Below are 22,562 nucleotides of genomic sequence, written 5' to 3' on the forward strand. Positions count from 1 at the left end.
CAGGGCCCAACTACGTATTTGTATATGGGTTATACCATATCTGATCTCCAGGGCAGCAGTCATGTCTTAGCATTTACTGGATGGAAGTAAGCACCATAGTAGTTGGCACATAGTAAGCTCTCAATGAATATTTGTTGACCGAATGGAAGGTTAGCTCACTATCAGAAACTGATGCTTGATGACATCATTATTGTGAATCTGAGTCCCAGTGTATGGGCTATCAACTTTCAGTGTTTTGGGTGGCCACAAATGACACAGAATTTTCCTTTATATAATGGAATGTATCCATCATGATCACAAGGGAAGTCCGTTGATAGTGTGTGGATAGGGTATGTCCTTTCTACTCTTACAGTGAATTATTTGCAGCCCCACTCTTTCTTTCAAAGAGCAGATAGTGAAATTATCATTGCATATATAAAAAGTGAATGTATATGCAAAGATATGTCTCTAAATGATTATTCACTTAAAAATTTTTAAAAATATTTTAGGGATGTGTTGGCTACTTTTCAACCAGTACACATCGCCATACCAAATTTTATACAGATCCAGTGGAAGCTGTAAAAGACATCCCTGATGGTGCAACGATTCTGGTTGGTGGTGAGTAATAGTATTGTTTTCTTTTTGTGATGGTAACATTCTTATGTTTTTAGCAAAGCAGGGAAATCAAAGTGGCAAAGCTATGTAGATTAAAAATGCCAATTATTTTATTATTAATTCATTATTTTATTTTTATTCATAATAAATTCAGCATGTTATGTAATTATTAGTTAAAGGTTTATTAAGTATAGTACTTAATGTACGTTTTATTTCTTTTTGTGTTTCTTTTTCTATTATTTTGAAAAGCTGAAGCTTAAAATGGATGTCTTATTAGTAGCTTTGAAAACATTCCTAGATCCTTTGGAATCCTGTTTAACTTAAAACATCTGCATTGATCTCTTCATCCCTTAGCTAGCCACTCCTTTGGTTATTCCTCATTTTAGGAGATAGAAAGCATAAATGCACCTATCTATTATTGAGGCCTCTGAGTTCTATTGCTTCACCTTGCTTGGAATGTCTTTTAGAACCATGGTCTCACACTCATTAAACTTGCTGCCTGATTCTTGTGATTTTTTTTTTTTTTTTTTTTTAATTTCTAGGCCTTGGTTGTAGGCTAGCCTTATTTTTAGGGCTGCTCTTCATTCATTCATCCATTCAACTGATCAGTCATTGAATGTCCATTTTAAACCTAATACTATTTGACAAATTGTGGAAGATACAAAGAAGTAAAAGTCATTAGTCTAGGCTTCTGATTCTGCAAAACTCTACTGAAGCATATAAAACAAACATGCTTGAATAAGTAGGTACATAAAGGTTGAATTCTAAACTCTAGATATGCAGTAAAGTATAAGATATGCAATGTGTAACCATCGTGTAGCCATATTAGCAGGTTGCATTTGTCTTTATTCTTAAGGTTCAAAGATTTGACGGTGATGTCTGGTGCTACACAATGGTCCAGAACATTTGGATACAGCTGTGTAGCCGTTTATTGAGTTGATGAGATATGTCTATATTTCACTTAGTAGATCTAATAATGTGCTTTGCATTTTTTTTTTTCTTTTTTAAGGGAAAAGAGTAACACGTAGATTTCTCTGAAAGAACATTATCCTCTTCACAAATCATTTGTCTTTTTCACTTACTGTAGGTTTTGGGTTATGTGGGATTCCAGAGAACCTTATAGGAGCTTTACTAAAGACTGGAGTAAAAGGGCTGACTGCAGTCAGCAACAATGCAGGGTAAGTGTGCATTTTTAAAACAATTGGCTTGAAACAAATGACAGTTCTCTATAATATTTATACAAAGTTTAAGAATGAAATGAAAATTTTCCTCATTTTATGAGCAACATGCTCAAGTATCAAAAGATAGTTTTTAACAAGCTCAAGAGTTAGAGGTTACATTTCTTCAAATATTTTTGGTACCATTCTTCATAATCATAAGTAAAACAGACTTGCATAAATGTGTCTCTTAATCTGATGTGCTTTTATTTTTCTAAATTTCAAATATATTATTAAAGTTAAGATATGTATTTTCAAATTGAATCTTTCATTTTATAATTCAGAGATGTCCCTTTATATTTTGTTATTATAGATCATTCTGTATAGTGGAAGATTTCAAGCGGTTTGAAATATGTTTCAAGTCTTTGCTTTGGTTATACCATATTCTAGATGATATGTAAGGTTATCATTAATCATTAAAAATGTTGCTGGTCTTGGTAGAAGGAGGAGGATACGCAGCCAGCACTTAAGACAGTAGGGTCTCAATCAAAGTGGTCAACAATAAGCCATCACATTTTGATAATGGCATGCACATTAAGATATGTTATGAAGAAAAAAAGTATTTTTACATAAAGCGATAAGTTATCAGTTTTCTTTCAACAGTGAAAGACTTGGAAGAAAAAAACTGAAAAATTAACTAAATTTGCAGTTTAGCCTAGTACCATAAATGCAATTTAGAATAAATTGTACCAATTGTTTAAGACAGGAGACAGATCCTACATTTGTGCTCATGTTTTCTTTGCTGAGTTTATTTATGCTCTTGTTTTCATCTAGAAGGTTCTCCCACCTTTTCTCTGCATATCCACATCTTTCCCATTTTTCAGGATCCAACTCAGGTTGTACATCCTCAAAGAAACCTTATCCAATTAAAGAACTTCTCTAGACTTACTGATTTTGCCCCTTTCTGGGTTCCTTTGGAGACTTCTAGCATTTCTTTGTATACTGAATTGTATTTATTCCCTGAGGTATATTACAGACTGCTCTTTTGCTTAAAGTAGTTTTTTCTTCCGTACTATGCTGAGCCTGAGGCACAGAGTCACTAAGTGCTGGAACTGGATGGGTTTGTAGAGGTTATCTGTTCTAGTTCCCTCATTTAACAGAGGAAACTCATTTGTAAATAGGGAAGTGACTTGTTCATGATCACTTGATATTTCTTAAACCCGTCCCATGCCCTGTGAACTTACTTTGTACTTATTAAAAATACTTTTGACTATCAGTACTTTGTTGGGTGTTCTAGCTAGCTCAGTGCTTACAAGAAATGGTATAAATCAGTGTAAATTCTTGATGCAGAGTAAGTACTGATAACCACACAAATCTTGAACATGAAGAAGGCACTTTGCATATCCTCATTGGCAGTTGATTCTCTCAATTAGGTGGGTTTAAATCCTAGAGGCCTATGGCAACAAGGGCTTTGTTTTGGCCATTAGAGTCAGACAAATAAGGAAAACTTAGCATTGCTCTGTTGGAGAACCAAAGATAGTTTGAAATGTTGAGTAAATGGAGAGAACTTAGAAGTAATAACTTCTCTCTCATTTAGAAAAAGGCTTCTTATGGAAGGATCTGCCCACATTGGAAGTCTTTCAAAGGTCAGGACTCCTGATTGTTTTTATTTTGTTTTTAGTTATGAAAGGGACCTGTTGCCATGAGGTACCACTTACCTCCCTGGGTATGTAGCATTAACTGTTAGTCTTGATGAGATAAACTTTCCCCCTCATGATCACTTAGATGAATCAGTACTTTGATATGGATTGATTAGGAAGGTAGGAAAAATTGAAACCATGCTTTTCATTATTTTTTAAAAGACTTTGATATATGAATTACAAGCCTGTATGAGCAAAAAGTTTTACAATATACTATATATCAACCAATTCAAAAGTAAGGGAAGATTAGGTGTGTTATATTAATCACACTCATTTCCTCATGACAAGATTATTTTATTAATTTTTTTTAAAGTTTATTCTGAGAGATAGAGAGAGAGAGGGCATGTGCACAAGCATGAGTGGAGGGAACAGAGAGACACAGACAGAGACAGAATTCCAAGCAGCCTTGTGAGATGGTGACCTGAGCCAAAATCAAGAGTGGGATGCTTGAATGAAATATGGCCCTTTGTAGCAACGTAGATGGAACTGGAGAGTGTGATGCTAAGTGAAATAAGCCATACAGAGAAAGACAGATACCATATGTTTTCACTCTTATGTGGATCCTGAGAAACTTAACAGAAACCCATAGGGGAGGGGAAGAAAAAAAAAAAAAAAAAAAGAGGTTAGAGTGGGAGAGAGCCAAAGCATAAGAGACTCTTAAAAACTCAGAACAAACTGAGGGTTGATGGGGGGTGGGAGGGAGGGGTGGGTAGGTGATGGGCATTGAAGAGGGCATCTTTTGGGATGAGCACTGGGTGTTGTATGGAAACCAATTTGACAATAAATTTCGTATATTAAAAAAAAGAGTGGGATGCTTAACTGAGCCACCCAGGTGCCCCATGACGATTATTTTAGATTACACTTCTCGCAGGTGGGAATTTAGACAACTCCAAGGACAGTCCAGCTTACATGCAGAAGCCGAGTAAATACTATCTGAAGATATATATACCCCTGTGCTTGTGGTTATAATACTGTTGCTTATATGTGGTATTATAGTAGTCAGTTATAGGAACTCTGTGAGGGCCCAATGAGCATTTTTTCACTCTAAATAAAATTTCTGTTTCTGCACCAGTGATTTTGAACCAGAAAGTAAGGCAGGTGGCTCCTTCACAGTGGCCACTTTATTATTTGTTGAGGCAGCTGCAGCTTTGTAGGGCTCAATGGAGAGAGAATGTGCCATCTTGTCTGATTATAAGCATTCCTCTAAGATTTGATTATTTTGTCTGGGAAGGGCTAACCACTTCCTGGGATGTATACTTGAACTTCTCTGCTTAGCTCATGGAAGGGAATGTTCACTTGTTCCATTTAACTGTGTCATAAACTAATGTTTTGTCCAAATATAGCATTGTCTTCTCTTTTGATATTCTTGATACTATCAAAGTAAAAACTGTAATTGAGATTTAAGTATGCCTAAAATGAGAGCAAAGAAGAGAAATACAGCTTGGTAAATGGTTGCAAATTCATTTTTATTAGAGTTTTGTTTTAGCAAGAATTTCCAATTAATGAGATTTCAGAAAATTAAAATTCAGAAAATAAAAATTTTTTTTTAAATGTTTATTTCTTTTTGAGACAGAGAGAGACAGAGCATGAACGGGGGAGGAGCAGAGAGAGAGAGGGAGACACAGAATCCGAAGCAGGCTCCGGGCTCTGAACTGTCAGCACAGAGCCCAACGCGGGGCTCGAACTCACGGACCATGAGATCGTGACCTGGGCCGAAGTCGGATGCTTAACCGACTGAGCCACCCAGGCGCCCCCAGAAAATGAAATTTTAGATTCAAAGAATGAAAAATACTTTTGGAACATTTAGGTCTTCCATGAAACACATGAATGTATCTACTGAATTCTTGGTTTTAGACTTTTTTTTAACCACTGAAATGTTTGAAACCCGAGTTTGTTGTACTATAGGAGGAAGGTCAAATCTCTCTCTCCTTAGGTGTGCTAGAAAAATGTTGGGTTCTAAAGGCAAGCAAGATAATCTCTTTTAAATTCCATCAAAATGACCTTTAATATCAGAGAGCTGCGAGGTGCCTTATTACACACGTTTCTCTACTAGGAATGGTATATTTCTCATTTGCAAAAGACAACATGTGTATTTCTTTTCTCTTTATATTGTAAAGGTCTTGCCTTTTTCATTTTTATATTGTCAGTGTCTGATACACAGGAAGAAGGGATGTATGTTTGCTGAATTGGGGAGTTAGAAAGTATGTGGAAGGAAGACACTCTTACTATAAGCTATCTAACAGTATTTTTCGAGGTATGTGCACTAACTCTATACCTGGTCAGGGGTAGCCTGGGCTGAGCATTTTATGCTCAGTTTATGCTTTGATGCCATGCCAGGTTGTTAATCCAGGAAGAAAGCAAAGGCCAAATATACATAGTTCCCAGAGCCAAGATCAACAAATACAGAGAATTCATCTCCAGACAGAGCCAAGTTCAAACGTGTAATGGGTTGAAAAAGCCAAACAGAGAGCCATGAGAGGGTGGCTAGAAAAATTTCCGAAGTCAGTGAATTGGGCAAGTACATTCTAGTTTATCATATGGACCTATATAGTTGAAGGGAATTTTGGGTATTTAAAACTACAGAAAGCAAATGGACTATATTCACCTTCATGGATTATTTTATTGTTACAACTTTATTTAGAGAGGGCTCCAGGGGATATCGATGGTGCTCTGATACTGGGTAATTGAAGAGAGTTTACCAAAGGGACTCTCTCTAAAGGAGAGGTTAAGGTTGAGGGAAAGCGACATGAGTATTGAATTTCCCTGGAGTTAATAACAGAAGAACTGTTACCACCAGCCTTAGGCCTGAAGAATGAGGGGAAGGGGCTGCCAGGACCTGGGAGAAAGCTTTATGGAGACGGCTATCCAATGTGCTGCAGCTTGCCAGGGAGAGTCGGGGTAATATAAATCCCGATATCCTTCTCTTCTTACCTGGTCAGAAGCCAGAGGGCAGGTTAGCCCCCTGATTCAGTCTAGAGTCAGCCATCCTGGCACAGGGAAGGCAGGAGATCAGAGAATGGGTCTGGACAGGCATATAGAAAATAATCCAGCATAAGGACTTGGTGATTTTCATTTTTATTAGAGATGAGCTAGTAAGGAGGGGGAAAGTGAAATCAAGCAATAAATTTCTTCAGTAAACATTCTGTGTCTATGTAGTACCTTCTGTGTGTTGCATTGGCTTTCAGGTGCTTGGGAGTACAACAGTGAATGAGACACCAAGTTCCCTGCATTTGTGGACCTTACATGCCAATGGGGAGAGGCAGACAATAAATAGGAAACATAACAAACAAGCAAATTTTCCAGTATGTTAGAAGGTTATAGTGCTGTGGGGAAAAAAAAGAAAAAGAGCAAGAAAGGGGGACTGGGAGCGTGAAAACAGATCTGCAGTTTTCAGTATAAAATCAGGCAATCAACAGCACCTGGGTGGTTGTGTCGGTTAAACCGATTAAATCAGTTAAATGTCATCAGACTCTTGGTTTGGGCTCCGAGTTTGAGTCCCATTTCTGGCTCCGTGTTGATAATGCAGAGGCTGCTTGGGATTCTCTCTCTCTCCCCATTTCTCTGCTCCTTCCCCGCTAACCCTCTCCCTTTTCTTTCTCTCAAAATAAATAAACATTTAAAAATTAAAACAAAACAAAACCAAGGGAGGGACTCATTGAGGTGACAGTTGACCAGAGACTTGAAAGAAGTGAGGGGGGAACCTTGTGTTACCTGGGGAGGAGTTTGTGAGTCAGGGAAAGGCCAGCACAAAGGCCTTGGGCAGTATGCCTGGGGTTTTGAGGGATAGTGAGGAGGTCAGCAGAAGAAAAGGGAGCAAGAAGGAAATGGGTGGAATGAGGTCTGAGACTAAAGGGCATCCCATCTTACGAGGCCTTGCAGGCCACTCTAGAGATCTCTGCTTTCACATAAATACATGAATGCCATTGCAGCATTTAAGACGGAGCAGTAATGTGATCTGACATACTTTGTTTTTATAGTTATGTTTTTGGTCACCATTTTGTGAGTGGATTACAGGGTGCGGGGGTAGAAGCAGGGAAGGTTGCTGCAGGATTGAGACAGCAGATGGTGCAGGTCATGGAGGAGGAAGTGGGAAATGCTTGGATTCTGGATGGGATTTGAAAGTAGAGTCAGGATTTTCCAATGTAGTTGATGTAGAGTATGAAAGAGAAGTGACAGGTCATTACTTTTGTACAGAAGATCTGTTAGGATGGGGCAGGCTGCAGGTGGAACTGAATGTAGGGGAATGGAATTATTAACCTGAAGAAGTGAAGGCCCAGTTAGGTATTAGGGGGCAAACAGGGAGAATGCATTGTGTGTGAGTGTGGGGAAGAACTACCTTTCCAAGACAGGGAATCTGAGGTGATTGGCGCCCCCTAGTGCCAATCACATTATTAGTCTTGAGGGGATTGGCTCCGTATCTCAAAAGTACACTCTTGAAAATACTTCTTGAGGCTTTAGTTTTCTTTTGAATCAAGCGAGGATAAATCACGTAACTATTCTTTTATGCTCCTGGTGCATCAGAAATGTTATCAGATTCATTACTGGAGGCTAGAACTGTAAACACGTTTAGCAAATGGTTACTTGGACTACTTTGAGGAATTCAGTGTGTCCGGGCTGCCTGGTGGAGGTTAGAGGCTTGGAAATGCAACATGCTGAGAATTAGGAGTCAGCTGAGCAGGATGGGCACTTGTGAGCATGAGGAGTGGGGGGATGGGTGAGTGAAGTGGAGGTGGGAGAAAAGGAGGTTGTTAGAAGAAACGTCAGTGGTTTGTCACACAAGGAACCATACGTACTTATCCCTGTCCTAGTCAAACAAGGGGATGTCACTAGGGATCAGTAGACTAATTTCACACCAGTGCATTCTCCCACTATGTTCCATTGCCAGAGTCAGAATTCTGGGGTGGGTCTGTATCTACACCAAGTCTGTGAGTGATTTTACCCTAATTATCCCTTGATTTGTCTCTTTTTCTCCACTTCTGTTGTTGCTACCTTAGTTCAGAACCCCGTCTTTGCTTGTTTGGATTATTTCAAGCCTTTTAACTGATCTCCCTGCCTTTTTTTGTTTGTTTGTTTTTTGTTTTTTTAAAGCACTGAACCTCTCTGATTGTATACCCTGTCACTTTCCACTGAAAATTATTCACAAGGTCTCCCATCTCCTTCAGGATGCAATCCTAATTCCTTGGTGTGACTCATGTGACAGGTCACAAGCTGGCCTGCCATGCACCTCTCTTGCTCACTTCCGCTTTCGATCCATACTGCGGTCGCGTTCAGCATGCAGCCAGTCACACCACTGTGCACCTTTGCAAAGCTGCCCATCTGCCTCTTTGGCTCATCGCTTCCACACCTCTACTCCTCTCTCAAAGACTTTTTTCTTCAAGTCTGTTCCAGCGTCACTTTCCGTAAGCTTATTCTGACCTCTTACTCCTCTCTGTTGGGTGACCTTCAGTGTTCTCATCACACTTGATGTAGACCTCTCTTAGCATATCTCTCCCTCTATTGTAATCATAGGGTTACTTGTTTATTTCTTGATATCTTAGAATTTCCCCTGGCCCAGGACCCACATAGCCCTGGGGTGCAGGAACAACTTGGTAAATGACTGTTGGATGAGTGAGCCACGTAGAAGACCCACGCTCCATAGGGGAGAGGCCATCGGAGCACTAAGGGGATTAGGAGGGAGAGATCATGAATGAAGTCTTCTGTTTCTGGGAGGAACTCTGGCTTTATCACGATATTCGTTCTTTTTTTTTTTTTTTTTTTTTTTTAATATATGAAATTTACTGTCAAATTGGTTTCCATACAACACCCAGTGCTCATCCCAAAAGGTGCCCTCCTCAATACCCATCACCCACCCTGCCCTCCCTCCCACCCTGCCCTCCCTCCCACCCCCCATCAACCCTCAGTTTGTTCTCAGTTTTTAACAGTCTCTTATGCTTTGGCTCTCTCCCACTCTAACCTCTTTTTTTTTTTTTTTTTTTTTCCTTCCCCTCCCCCATGGGTTTCTGTTATGTTTCTCAGGATCCACATAAGAGTGAAACCATATGGTATCTGTCTTTCTCTGTATGGCTTATTTCACTTAGCATCACACTCTCCAGTTCCATCCATGTTGCTACAAAAGGCCATATTTCATTTTTTCTCATTGCCACGTAGTATTCCATTGTGTATATAAACCACAATTTCTTTATCCATTCATCAGTTGATGGACATTTAGGCTCTTTCCATAATTTGGCTATTGTTGAGAGTGCCGCTATAAACATTGGGGTACAGGTGCCCCTATGCATCAGTACTCCTGTATCCCTTGGATAAATTCCTAGCAGTGCTATTGCTGGGTCATAGGGTAGGTCTATTTTTAATTTTCTGAGGAACCTCCCACTGCTTTCCAGAGCGGCTGCACCAATTTGCATTCCCACCAACAGTGCAAGAGGGTTCCTGTTTCTCCACATCCTCTCCAGCATCTATAGTCTCCTGATTTCTTCATTTTGGCCACTCTGACTGGCGTGAGGTGGTATCTGAGTGTGGTTTTGATTTGTATTTCCCTGATAAGGAGCGACGTTGAACATCTTTTCATGTGCCTGTTGGCCATCCGGATGTCTTCTTTAGAGAAGTGTCTATTCATGTTTTCTGCCCATTTCTTCACTGGGTTATTTGTTTTTCGGGTGTGGAGTTTGATGAGCTCTTTATAGATTTTGGATACTAGCCCTTTGTCCGTTGTGTCATTTGCAAATATCTTTTCCCATTCCGTTGGTTGCCTTTTAGTTTTGTTGGTTGTTTCCTTTGCTGTGCAGAAGCTTTTTATCTTCATAAGGTCCCAGTAATTCACTTTTGCTTTTAATTTCCTTGCCTTTGGGGATGTGCCGAGTAAGAGATTGCTACGGCTGAGGTCAGAGAGGTCTTTTCCTGCTTTCTCCTCTAAGGTTTTGATGGTTTCCTGTCTCACATTCAGGTCCTTTATCCATTTTGAGTTTATTTTTGTGAATGGTGTGAGAAAGTGGTCTAGTTTCAACCTTCTGCATGTTGCTGTCCAGTTCTCCCAGCACCATTTGTTAAAGAGACTGTCTTTTTTCCATTGGATGTTCTTTCCTGCTTTGTCAAAGATGAGTTGGCCATACGTTTGTGGGTCTAGTTCTGGGGTTTCTATTCTATTCCATTGGTCTATGTGTCTGTTTTTATGCCAATACCATGCTGTCTTGATGATGACAGCTTTGTAGTAGAGGCTAAAGTCTGGGATTGTGATGCCTCCTGCTTTGGTCTTCTTCTTCAAAATTACTTTGGCTATTCGGGGCCTTTTGTGGTTCCATATGAATTTTAGGATTGCTTGTTCTAGTTTCGAGAAGAATGCTGGTGCAATTTTGATTGGGATTGCATTGAATGTGTAGATAGCTTTGGGTAGTATTGACATTTTGACAATATTTATTCTTCCAATCCATGAGCAGGGAATGTCTTTCCATTTCTTTATATCTTCTTCAATTACCTGCATAAGCTTTCTATAGTTTTCAGCATACAGATCTTTTACATCTTTGGTTAGATTGATTCCTAGGTATTTTATGCTTCTTGGTGCAATTGTGAATGGGATCAGTTTCTTCATTTGTCTTTCTGTTGCTTCATTGTTAGTGTATAAGAATGCAACTGATTTCTGCACATTGATTTTGTATCCTGCAACTTTGCTGAATTCATGTATCAGTTCTAGCAGACTTTTGGTGGAGTCTATCGGATTTTCCATGTATAATATCATGTCATCTGCAAAAAGCGAAAGCTTGACTTCATCTTTGCCAATTTTGATGCCTTTGATTTCCTTTTGTTGTCTGATTGCTGATGCTAGAACTTCCAGCACTATATTAAACAGCAGCGGTGACAGTGGGCATCCCTGTCGTGTTCCTGATCTCAGGGAAAAAGCTCTCAGTTTTTCCCCGTTGAGGATGATGTTAGCTGTGGGCTTTTCATAAATGGCCTTTATGATCTTTAAGTATGTTCCTTCTATCCCGACTTTCTCAAGGGTTTTTATTAAGAAAGGGTGCTGGATTTTGTCAAAGGCCTTTTCTGCATCGATTGACAGGATCATATGGTTCTTCTCTTTTTTTTTGTTAATGTGATGTATCACGTTGATCGATTTGCGAATGTTGAACCAGCCCTGCATCCCAGGAATGAATCCCACTTGATCATGGTGAATAATTCTTTTTATATGCTGTTGAATTCGATTTGCTAGTATCTTATTAAGAATTTTTGCATCCATATTCATCAGGGATATTGGCCTGTAGTTCTCTTTTTTTACTGGGTCTCTGTCTGGTTTAGGAATCAAAGTAATACTGGCTTCATAGAATGAGTCTGGAAGTTTTCCTTCCCTTTCTATTTCTTGGAATAGCTTGAGAAGGATAGGTATTATCTCTGCTTTAAATGTCTTGTAGAACTCCCCTGGGAAGCCATCTGGTTCTGGACTCTTATTTGTTGGGAGATTTTTGATAACCGATTCAATTTCTTCGCTGGTTATGGGTCTGTTCAAGCTTTCTATTTCCTCCTGATTGAGTTTTGGAAGAGTGTGGGTGTTTAGAAATTTGTCCATTTCTTCCAGGTTGTCCAATTTGCTGGCATATAATTTTTCATAGTATTCCCTGATAATTGTTTGTATCTCTGAGGGATTGGTTGTAATCATTCCATTTTCATTCATGATTTTATCTATTTGGGTCATCTCCCTTTTCTTTTTGAGAAGCCTGGCTAGAGGTTTGTCAATTTTGTTTATTTTTTCAAAAAACCAACTCTTGGTTTCGTTGATCTGCTCTACAGTTTTTTTAGATTCTATATTGTTTATTTCTGCTCTGATCTTTATTATTTCTCTTCTTCTGCTGGGTTTAGGCTGCCTTTGCTGTTCTGCTTCTATTTCCTTTAGGTGTGCTGTTAGATTTTGTATTTGGGATTTTTCTTGTTTCTTGAGATAGGCCTGGATTGCAATGTATTTTCCTCTCAGGACTGCCTTCGCTGCATCCCAAAGCGTTTGGATTGTTGTATTTTCATTTTCGTTTGTTTCCATATATGTTTTAATTTCTTCTCTAATTGCCTGGTTGACCCACTCATTCGTTAGTAGGGTGTTCTTTAACCTCCATGCTTTTGGAGGTTTTCCAGACTTTTTCCTGTGGTTGATTTCAAGCTTCATAGCATTGTGGTCTGAAAGTATGCATGGTATAATTTCAATTCTTGTAAACTTATGAAGGGCTGTTTTGTGACCCAGTATATGATCTATCTTGGAGAATGTTCCATGTGCACTCGAGAAGAAAGTATATTCTGTTGCTTTGGGATGCAGAGTTCTAAATATATCTGTCAAGTCCATCTGATCCAATGTATCATTCAGGGCCCTTGTTTCTTTATTGACTGTGTGTCTAGATGATCTATCCATTTCTGTAAGTGGGGTGTTAAAGTCCCCTGCAATGACCACATTCTTATCAATAAGGTTGCTTATGTTTATGAGTAATTGTTTTATATATCTGGGGGCTCGGGTATTTGGCGCATAGACATTTATAATAGTTAGCTCTTCCTGGTGGATAGACCCTGTGATTATTATATAATGCCCTTCTTCATCTCTTGTTACAGCCTTTAATTTAAAGTCTAGTTTGTCTGATATAAGTATGGCTACTCCAGCTTTCTTTTGGCTTCCAGGAGCATGATAGATAGTTCTCCATCCCCTCACTCTCAATCTAAAGGTGTCCTCAGATCTAAAATGAGTCTCTTGTAGACAGCAAATAGATGGGTCTTGTTTTTTTATCCATTCTGATACCCTATGTCTTTTAGTTGGCGCATTTAATCCATTTACATTCAGTGTTATTATAGAAAGATATGGGTTTAGAGTCATTGTGATGTCTGTATGTTTTATGCTTGTAGTGATGTCTCTGGTACTTTGTCTCACAGGATCCCCCTTAGGATCTCTTGTAGGGCTGGTTTCGTGGTGACAAATTCCTTCAGTTTTTGTTTGTTTGGGAAGACCTTTATCTCTCCTTCTATTCTAAATGACAGACTTGCTGGATAAAGGATTCTCGGCTGCATATTTTTTCTGTTTAGCACACTGTAGATATCGTGCCAAGCCTTTCTGGCCTGCCAAGTTTCAAAGGAGAGATCAGTCACGAGTCTTATAGGTCTCCCTTTATATGTGAGGGCACGTTTATCCCTTGCTGCTTTCAGAATTTTCTCTTTATCCTTGTATTTTGCCAGTTTCACTATGATATGTCGTGCAGAAGATCGATTCAAGTTACGTCTGAAGGGAGTTCTCTGTGCCTCTTGGATTTCAATGCCTTTTTCCTTCCCCAGTTCAGGGAAGTTCTCAGCTATAATTTGTTCAAGTACCCCTTCAGCACCCTTCCCTCTCTCTTCCTCCTCTGGGATACCAATTATGCGTATATTATTTTTTTTTAGTGTATCACTTAGTTCTCTAATTTTCCCCTCATACTCCTGGATTTTTTAATCTCTCTTTCTTTCAGCTTCCTCTTTCTCCATAACTTTATCTTCTAGTTCACCTATTCTCTCCTCTGCCTCTTCAAGCCGAGCCATCGTGGATTCCATTTTGTTTTGCAATTCGTTTAAAGCGTTTTTCAGCTCCTTGTGACTGTTCCTTAGTCCCTCGATCTTTGTGGCAAGAGATTCTCTGCTGTCCTGTATACTGTTTTCAAGCCCAGCGATTAATTTTATGACTATTATTCTAAATTCACTTTCTGTTATATTATTTAAATCCTTTTTGATCAGTTCATTAGCTGTTGTTATTTCCTGGAGATTCTTCTGAGGGGAATTCTTCCGTTTGGTCATTTTGGAGAGTCCCTGGCGTGGTGAGGACCTGCAGTGCACTTCCCCTGTGCTGTGGTGTATAACTGGAGTTAGTGGGCGGGGCCGCAGTCCGACCCGATGTCTGCCCCCAGCCCACTGCTGGGGCCACAGTCAGACTGGTGTGTGCCTTCTCTTCCCCTCTCCTAGGGGCGGGATTCACTGTGGGGTGGCGTGTCCCGTCTGGGCTACTCGCACACTGCCAGGCTTGTGTTGCTGGGGATCTGGCGTATTAGCTGGGGTGGGTAGGCAAGGTGCACGGGGGCTGGAGGGGCAGGCTTAGCTCACTTCTCCTTAGGTGATCCACTTCAGGAGGAGCCCTGTGGCAGCGGGAGGGAGTCAGATCCGCTGCCGGAGGTTTGGCTCCGCAGAAGCACAGAGTTGGGTGTTTGCGCGGAGCGAGCAAGTTCCCTGGCAGGAACTGGTTCCCTTTGGGATTTTGGCTGGGGGATGGGCGGGGGAGATGGCGCTGGTGAGCGCCTTTGTTCCCCGCCAAGCTGAGCTCTGCCGTCGGGGGGCTCAGCAGCTCTCCCTCCCTTTGTCCTCCAGCCTTCCCGCTTTCCGAGCAGAGCTGTTAACTTCTGACCTCCCAGACGCTAAGTCGCGCTTGCTGTCGGAACACAGTCCGTCCGGCCCCTCCGCTTTTGCCAGCCAGACTCGGGGGCTCTGCTTGGCCAGCGAGCCGCCCCTCCGCCCTGGCTCCCTCCCGCCAGTCCGTGGAGCGCGCACCGCCTCGCCGCCCTTCCTACCCTCTTCCGTGGGCCTCTGGTCTGCGCTTGACTCTGGAGACTCCCTTCTGCTACTCCTCTGGCGGTTTTCTGGGTTCTTTAAGCAGGTGTAGGTGGAATCTAAGTGATCGGCAGGACGCGCTGTGAGCCCTGCGTCCTCCTACGCCGCCATCTTCCGGAACTCCCTCACGATATTCGTTCTTTAAAGTGGCTTTATTGTAGCATAATACAGAGTAACGTAGAAAAGTGCTTATATCACAGGTGTAAAGTTTGAAAAATTTTTATAGGCTGCAGACCCATGTAACCAACCCCCAGCTTCTTTACATGGAACATGACCAGTATACCAGAAAGCCCTCCTCATGCTTCTTCTAGTCACTTCCTTTCCCACCACTGAACTTAACCGTTATCGTACTTCTGATCTTATACATTAGTTTTGTCTGACTTTGAACTTCATATAGAAGGAATAATGCAGTAAGTACTCTTTTGTGGTTCTTTTGCTTGACATTTTGTCTATCTGTGAGAGCCATCCATTGTTGCCAGGGGTTGTAGATGATTCATTCTCCTTGCTGTGTGGCATTCCAACATGTGGCGATACCACAGTTTGTCTGTTCTGCTGTTGGGTAATATTGAGGAGGCTCCAGTTTTTTGGCCATCAGGAACAGTGCTACTGTTTTTGTTGTTTGATGAACGTAAGTGTGCATTGCTGTTGGATATAGACCCAGGAGGGGAATTGCTGACATAGCATATCCCTATGTCCAACATTAATAGAAACTGCTAATAATTTTTCAAAAGAGGTTGGGGGACGCCTGAGTGGCTCAGTTGGTTAAGCGCCCGACACTTGATCTCTGTTCAGGTCATGATCTCACGGTTTGTGAGGTCAAGCCCTATGTCAGGCTCTGTACTGACAGCATGGAGCCTGCTTGGGATTCTGTCTCTCCCTCTCTCTGCCCCTTCCCTGCCTGCAATATCTTTCTCTTTCTCTCTCTCAAAATAAATAAATCAACTTAAAAAAAAAAAAAAAAGTGGTTGGATCAGTTTACATTCCCCTCCTCATATGTGAGAGTTCTGGGTGTTTCACATTCTTTCCAACACTTGGTATTTCCTTTTTTTAAATTTAGCCATTCTTTCATGTTTACAGTGGTTCTCATTGTGGTTTTTACCATAGTTCTTATAAAAATAGTTTTATAGCTTAAGTTTAAGCATTCTTCATTATCTTAGAAATGTTTATCTAGTGGTTAGAGCAGTTTTGAAACACTTAAAGAGAGGGATAAGGTGACTAAAAACAGGAAAGTATTCATTCGGTTATTAATCTGTCTCGTCACATTGACTTTGCTTGAAATTCTAGATGTATTTTGTTTTGAAAAAGAATAGACATAAATAAGAAAGGCATAAACTTAGAGACCTTCACTTAATGAAAAAGCCAATACTATACGCACCATTTCTAAGAAGAAATTGTACTCCAGTGTCAATTATAGGCTCATATGTGGTAACTAAATGTACCACTCTGGTGAGTGATGTTCATAATAGGGTAGGCTATGCATGTGTGGGGTCAAGGGTATTTGGGAAATCTCTGTACCTTCCTCTCAGTGTAGTTATAAACCTAATACTGCGCTAAAAAAGATAAAGTCTTAAATAAAATTTAAAAGAGAATAAATTGAACTCCAACCTTAGAAATATTTTTTTTTTAGTTTATTTATTTATTTTGAGAGAGAGAGAATGAGCAGGGGAGGGGCAGAGAGAGAGGGGGACAGAGGATCTGAAGCGGGGTCTGTGCTGACAGCAGAGAGCCCAATGCAGGGCTCCAACTTGCGAACTGTGAAATCATGACCTGAGCCAAAGTCAGACGCTTAAGCCACGGAGCCACCCAGACACCCCTGAACTCTAACCTTAATAGAAATATTAAACTATATTATATAAAACTTACTAGCTAACGGATAACAGCATTATTCTTGCTGCCTATAATCTTTTCACTGGTTTGTGATTAATTTCCTGATTTTTTTGTTATTGTTGTTAAAAATGTTTAAGTGTTTAAATCTTCTTGACCTAAATATCTGTGGTATAGGGAAAATGTTCATAGTTATTTATAATTTGGGTCCAAATTTCAAGAATATGCTGTTCTTCTTTCTTTTAAATATGAGAATACCTTGGGGCGCCTGGGTGGCTCAGTCGGTTAAGCGTCCGACTTCGGCTCAGGTCATGGTCTCACGGTCCGTGGGTTCGAGCCCCGCATCACGCTCGGTGCTGACAGCTCAGAGCCTGGAGCCTGTTTCAGATTCTGTGTCTCCTTCTCTCTGTGACCCTCCCCCGTTCATGCTCTGTCTCTCTCTGTCTCAAAAATAAATAAACGTTAAAAAAAAAAATTAAAAAAAAAATATGAGAATGCCTTGCTCGCTTTTTAGGACAGAATGAATTTCTCCATTTGGAGCTAGTGCCGATCAGGTGCGTGGCATTGCTTTTCTTTTACATTTGCCTTCAAAGTGTGAGGCAAGATCCAACTCATCTCTGCTTGTCTTCCACCCTGGCATCACTTTGCAGCAGTGGGAAGAATGAAAGGTGCAGGGTAGACTTGTAGGATTGGTGTGGCTTTGGATACTGGCTGTGTCACCCAAGATCTTGCCAGAAATCACTTAAAGGCTTAGAGCTTTCGTTTCCTCAGCTGTAAAATAAGAAAAGAATAGCTACCTTGCAAGGTTCTTTGGGTGGTGGGGGACTGAGAGAATATGCGTTAAATGCCCGGCAGGAGGGAATCCTTTAACTTAATAACATTTCATGTTTGTGAAGTCTGGGATATTAGTGTTCTCTCTGATATTCCTTTGATTGCAAGCTGCTTGCATTTTTCTTCTAGGGTTGACAACTTTGGCTTGGGCCTTTTACTCCGATCCAAGCAGATAAAACGCATGGTGTCTTCGTACGTTGGAGAAAATGCAGAATTTGAACGACAGTACTTGAGTGGTGAATTAGAAGTAGAGCTGACACCTCAGGTAAGAAGATTTTTCTGCTTCTCTTACACAGCAGTAACTTATTTTAAAATTTACCTTTTCCCCTTTGGGAATTTTCCTTTGCAAGAGAGGTAAGGCAGAGAGGATTCAGTTTTGCCAGACCAAGGAAGTTTGTTTGTAGGTCACACCTGTTGATGTCTAGACTATTACTTTCTGTTGCTGTGCACGGAAAAAAAAAAAAAAAAAAAAAAAAAGGAGGTATTTCTAGTAAAAATATCTAGGCTCCAGGATAAATTTTTAAGTTCAGCCCTATGATCTACATTGTGCTGGAAGCCTGCAGTAGGACTTGCCGAGATGCTGGGGGATTGTCCTGAGAGTCCGTTCCTGTGAATCATAGAATGAGAAATCTGTGAGGAATATGTTCTTGCTGAGACATCAGGAAAGTGGAGCCCATGGAGGGTAGAACTGGGTGTGTCCCAGAATAAGTGCTGGAATCAGGGCCTGGGTCTCCAGGGAATTGATGTCAATTACCAAACAAGCCAGTTACTGCAGTTAATCTGGCAAGTCTCCACTCCCTTCTTACACTACGTCTTAACTGCTTGAAGAGTTTGTCATAGAGGAAACTTTTTGAAGTCATTTGGGTAAAACAGGGCTCTACAGGTTACATATGCATTTGTCATCTTTTTTTTTAAGTTTATTTATTTTGAGAGACAAAGCGTGGGTCGGGGAGGGGCAGATAGAGGGAGAGAGCGAGAATCCCAAGCAGGCTCTGCAGCATCAGCACAGAGCTCAATGTGGGGCCCAAACCCACAAACCTCAACATCATGACCTGAGCCAAAGTTGGACACTTAACCGACTGAGCCACCCAGGTGCCCCTAGGCACTTGTCTTCTAATTTGACATCATCTGCCTTCATCTCTGAAATTGAACCCACCACTCTGCTTTATTTTTGTCAACAGAATCATTATTACCGCTAACTTCACTACATTGGTAATGATGTGATCTAGCAGAATTAAAAAAATCAATAATTAACTCTCAGTATATGCTTGTCTAGAGACAGCAATGCAGGGGAGAACCGTCTTGTACCTGAGGCTATACAACATTACGCGGGTCATGCTCTGTCACTCTGCAGTGTTGTTGGGAGCGGTGTTTGTCACAGCCTCCCACTGTGCCTGGCGTTTATCTGGTTTTCCTTTAAAATGAAAATAACAAAAGGTATCCTGTCTTAGTCTGCTTGCACTGCTGTAACAAACTAGGTGGCTCATGCAAGAGAAAGTGATTTCTCATTGTTCTGGCAGGTGGGAAGTACAAGATCAAGGTACAGGCTGATGTGATTCTTGGTAGAGGGGAGGAGGGCGGGGAGAGACAGAGGACGCACACTTGCAAATGAGGACTCTGGGCTCTCTTATTATAAAGACACTAATACTGTTGGATCAGGGCGCTATCCTTATGACTTCATTTAACCTTAATGACCTCCATAAAGGCCGTGTCTCCAGATACAGTCACATGGGGGTTAGGGCTTCAACATACACATTTGCGGTGGACACAATTCAGTCGATAGCATATACTTTTCCTCTTCACGTTGTAGGTTGAGATCCCTTTTCCTCTGGGTTGTGGAGCCCTTGAAAATAATTTCAGTTACTTCTTTTATCTTTTGCATTACCCCTTATTTTGTCAGAGGGCATGTACATGGGTGTTCCTTAGTATTTCTTTTATATTCTTTAAGCTGAAAGAGGTCGGTGTCTCTCTGCCCACTTTGTGCCAGGTACACAGACATCGGCTCTGGCATCTTTTTTTGCAGCCTGTGAGCCAGAGAAGCGTTGATAAAGTGGTAGGGGTGAGGACTCCCTTCGGGGTTTGGATGCAGGGGTCTGGCGGTACCTGCAGAGAGCCTGTATGTAGAAATTGTCCACTTTTAGGCTCTTGCCCAGATGGACAGAGAGAAGGAATAAAGGTATTCAAGAAGGGTGGACATAAAAAATATTTTATGCTAGGGGCTGTTATTATGGTTGTTTTGATGGTTTAATTTTGTGAATGTTATTAACTTAAAACAAAATGGAGTTATCTCTGTCCATTAAATGGAATAGAGAAACAGTTATCTGGAAGATTTTCAGTTATGCCTCAAATCCTGCCTTCCCCAGATTATCCCACCTACTTCAATGACTCAATGTCTGAAGTCCCAACTTTTAGTGCCTGCTTTGAGTTTAGTATTTGAAGGCCCCAGCTAAAGTAGAAATTGTTTTCACAGATAAAGTAGAAATTTGTTTTCTGTATTAACATATTGTCATTAATACCTAAATCAATTCTTACTACTGAATGGCCAGTCAGTTATCTAGCATGAATATGATGTAGCTAGACCATAACAATAGGTTTCAGTGTTAGGGAGGGTATCAGGAAATATTCAGGGCCAGAGTTGTTCCCCTGTGGGGAAAATTGGGTGGAAAAGTAGTTGGGGGAAGGAGGGAGCTAGGGAAATCAGGTTTAAATCTCTGGTACCTGGGAATGTGATAAAGATGATCAAAAGAGGGTACAAGAAACTTTGCATACAGCTGTTTCTACCCGGAGATAGAATTTAAAGTACTCTTAGCTTTTAAAAACCAAATTACTAGGGCATGTGGGTGGCTCAGTCAGTTAAGTGTCCGACTTGGGCTCAGGTCATGATCTCATAGTTCGTGATTTCGAGCCCCACATTGGTCTCTGTGTTGTCAGCACAGAACTCATTTCAGATCCTCCGTTTTCCTCTCTCTCTGCCCCTCCCCTGCTTGCTGTCTCCCTCTCTCTCTCAAAAATAAATAAAACAAACAAACAGAAAAACCAACAAATTACCTATATGTTGTATAATCTTTGCTTAACTTCGGATTTTTTCTTCATTAGATAATGTGTTAGATGAAATGCTTATAAGAATGTTTTGGAATAAAACAAAGTGAACATATTATTATATAATAATGGCATTGTTATCAATGATAAGATTCAGGCTATACCTACATATGGCACACAGTAAAACACAACATTTAAATACATGTTTTTCAATAAATATAAATTATATACTTCAGGCTTAAATATTGATTTTACAGATAGACTGATACAGATTATGATGTCAGGAGAGCAGTGGGCGCCAGAAAGCTGAGATCCTGGTTATACAAACAAGCAGTTACATTTGAATGTGGGTTAAGAATTGAGAGATTCTTGGGGCACCTGGGTGGCTCAGTCGGTTGAGTGTCCGACTTGGGCTCAGGTCATGATCTCGCCATCTGTGAGTTCAAGCTCCGCGTCAGGCTTTGTGCTGACAGCTCAGAGCCTGGAGCCTGCTGCGGATTTTGTCTCCCTCTCTCTCTGCCCCTCCCCCACTCACGCTGTCTCTCAAAAATGAATAAACGTTAAAAAAAAAAAAAGAATTGAGAGATTGTTGTCTAGAGGTGCAGTACTTGTTTTAAATTAATGTAGCATACAGTGTTCGTGAAATACAGCAATATACAATGCTCGGTCCGATTTAGAATGATAAACTTCTAGAGAGAGGAACCATGTCTGTACGTGTTTCTGTATCCACATACAGAAGTGTGCTTAATGAACTTTTTATGGTGTGCTGATTGCTCACTTGTAGGGCACGCTTGCAGAGCGGATTCGTGCAGGTGGGGCTGGAGTTCCTGCATTTTACACCAGCACCGGGTATGGGACCCTGGTGCAACAAGGAGGGTCACCGATCAAATACAACAAGGATGGCAGCATTGCCATTGCCAGTAAGCCAAGAGAGGTAAGAAGGACGCTGGTCCAGGTAGCGCTGGGACTCTCTTTCAGTGTAGGATTCCAACTGGACTTAGTGGGTAGATAAGGATTCAATCACTTCAGTGTGAGAAGACACTGTCCTTCATTTTTGTGAATATGCTAGGTAACATTTCTAGCTAAAACTGAGCATCCTCTAGTAATTAAAATCACATAGAGAAACTAGAATAAATAAATGAGAAGAAAAGAAACTGTAATCTATATGTGTGAGCCAAGATTAGTTTTCTGATAAGTGTTAACAAATGTAAGAGCATTTATAACTTCTGACTATGCGTATGTGGAAGATAGAGTAGATGTGTGATATATATCATAGCAAACTCTTCATGCTCAAGCCCCTACCGACTGTGGATGAAGGAATTAAAAAAAAAAAAAAAAGACATCGTATGTTTGCATGCAATATTGAAAAGTAGGGGACCGTTGTAATTACATAATAGAACATTTATACCGGCTCCTTTATCCTTCATTTTGTATAGTGGACATACGGAGCTGATGGAGTACTTCAGTTATATTTACAGTGCTGGGTAGGATGGAGTACGCTAGGTAGCTTCACTCACATACTAGAAAAGAGTGGAACTCTAGATACAGAAATTTGAGATACTTAGATTTGAGCCAGTTTTAAAAATTACACAGGCCGGTATTCCATTACTGTATTTTCAGTACCTCTTGCTTCTCTCTGGCCACATGGCTCAAAAGCAGGAACACAGGTTGCAGAAATGCTGAGCTTAGCTCTAAGGAAGTGACAACTTAGTAAATCAAGGGACCTCTTATCACTTACGGTGATTTTTATAAACTTTTTTTTTTTTTTTTTTTTTGCTTATAGGGATGTTAGCTCTGCACCTCCATATTTTGAGAGAAGATAAAAGGTCAGACA

General features: G+C 40.6%; 1 protein-coding gene across 2 annotated transcripts in view; it reads left to right on the forward strand.

The window, feature by feature from the left end:
* OXCT1 (3-oxoacid CoA-transferase 1) overlaps positions 1–22,562 on the forward strand; it is a 147,225-nt gene that overhangs the window by 8,437 nt on the left and 116,226 nt on the right. For both annotated transcript variants that reach the window (XM_042950990.1, XM_042950981.1), the window contains exons 2-5: positions 489–597; positions 1,682–1,772; positions 17,819–17,954; positions 21,513–21,662. In XM_042950990.1, the coding sequence (XP_042806924.1) occupies positions 489–597; positions 1,682–1,772; positions 17,819–17,954; positions 21,513–21,662 (486 nt within the window). The remainder of the gene's footprint in view (positions 1–488; positions 598–1,681; positions 1,773–17,818; positions 17,955–21,512; positions 21,663–22,562) is intronic.

Source organism: Panthera leo, chromosome A1, assembly GCF_018350215.1.
Source record: "Panthera leo isolate Ple1 chromosome A1, P.leo_Ple1_pat1.1, whole genome shotgun sequence".
NCBI classification, from domain to species: Eukaryota; Metazoa; Chordata; class Mammalia; order Carnivora; family Felidae; genus Panthera; species Panthera leo.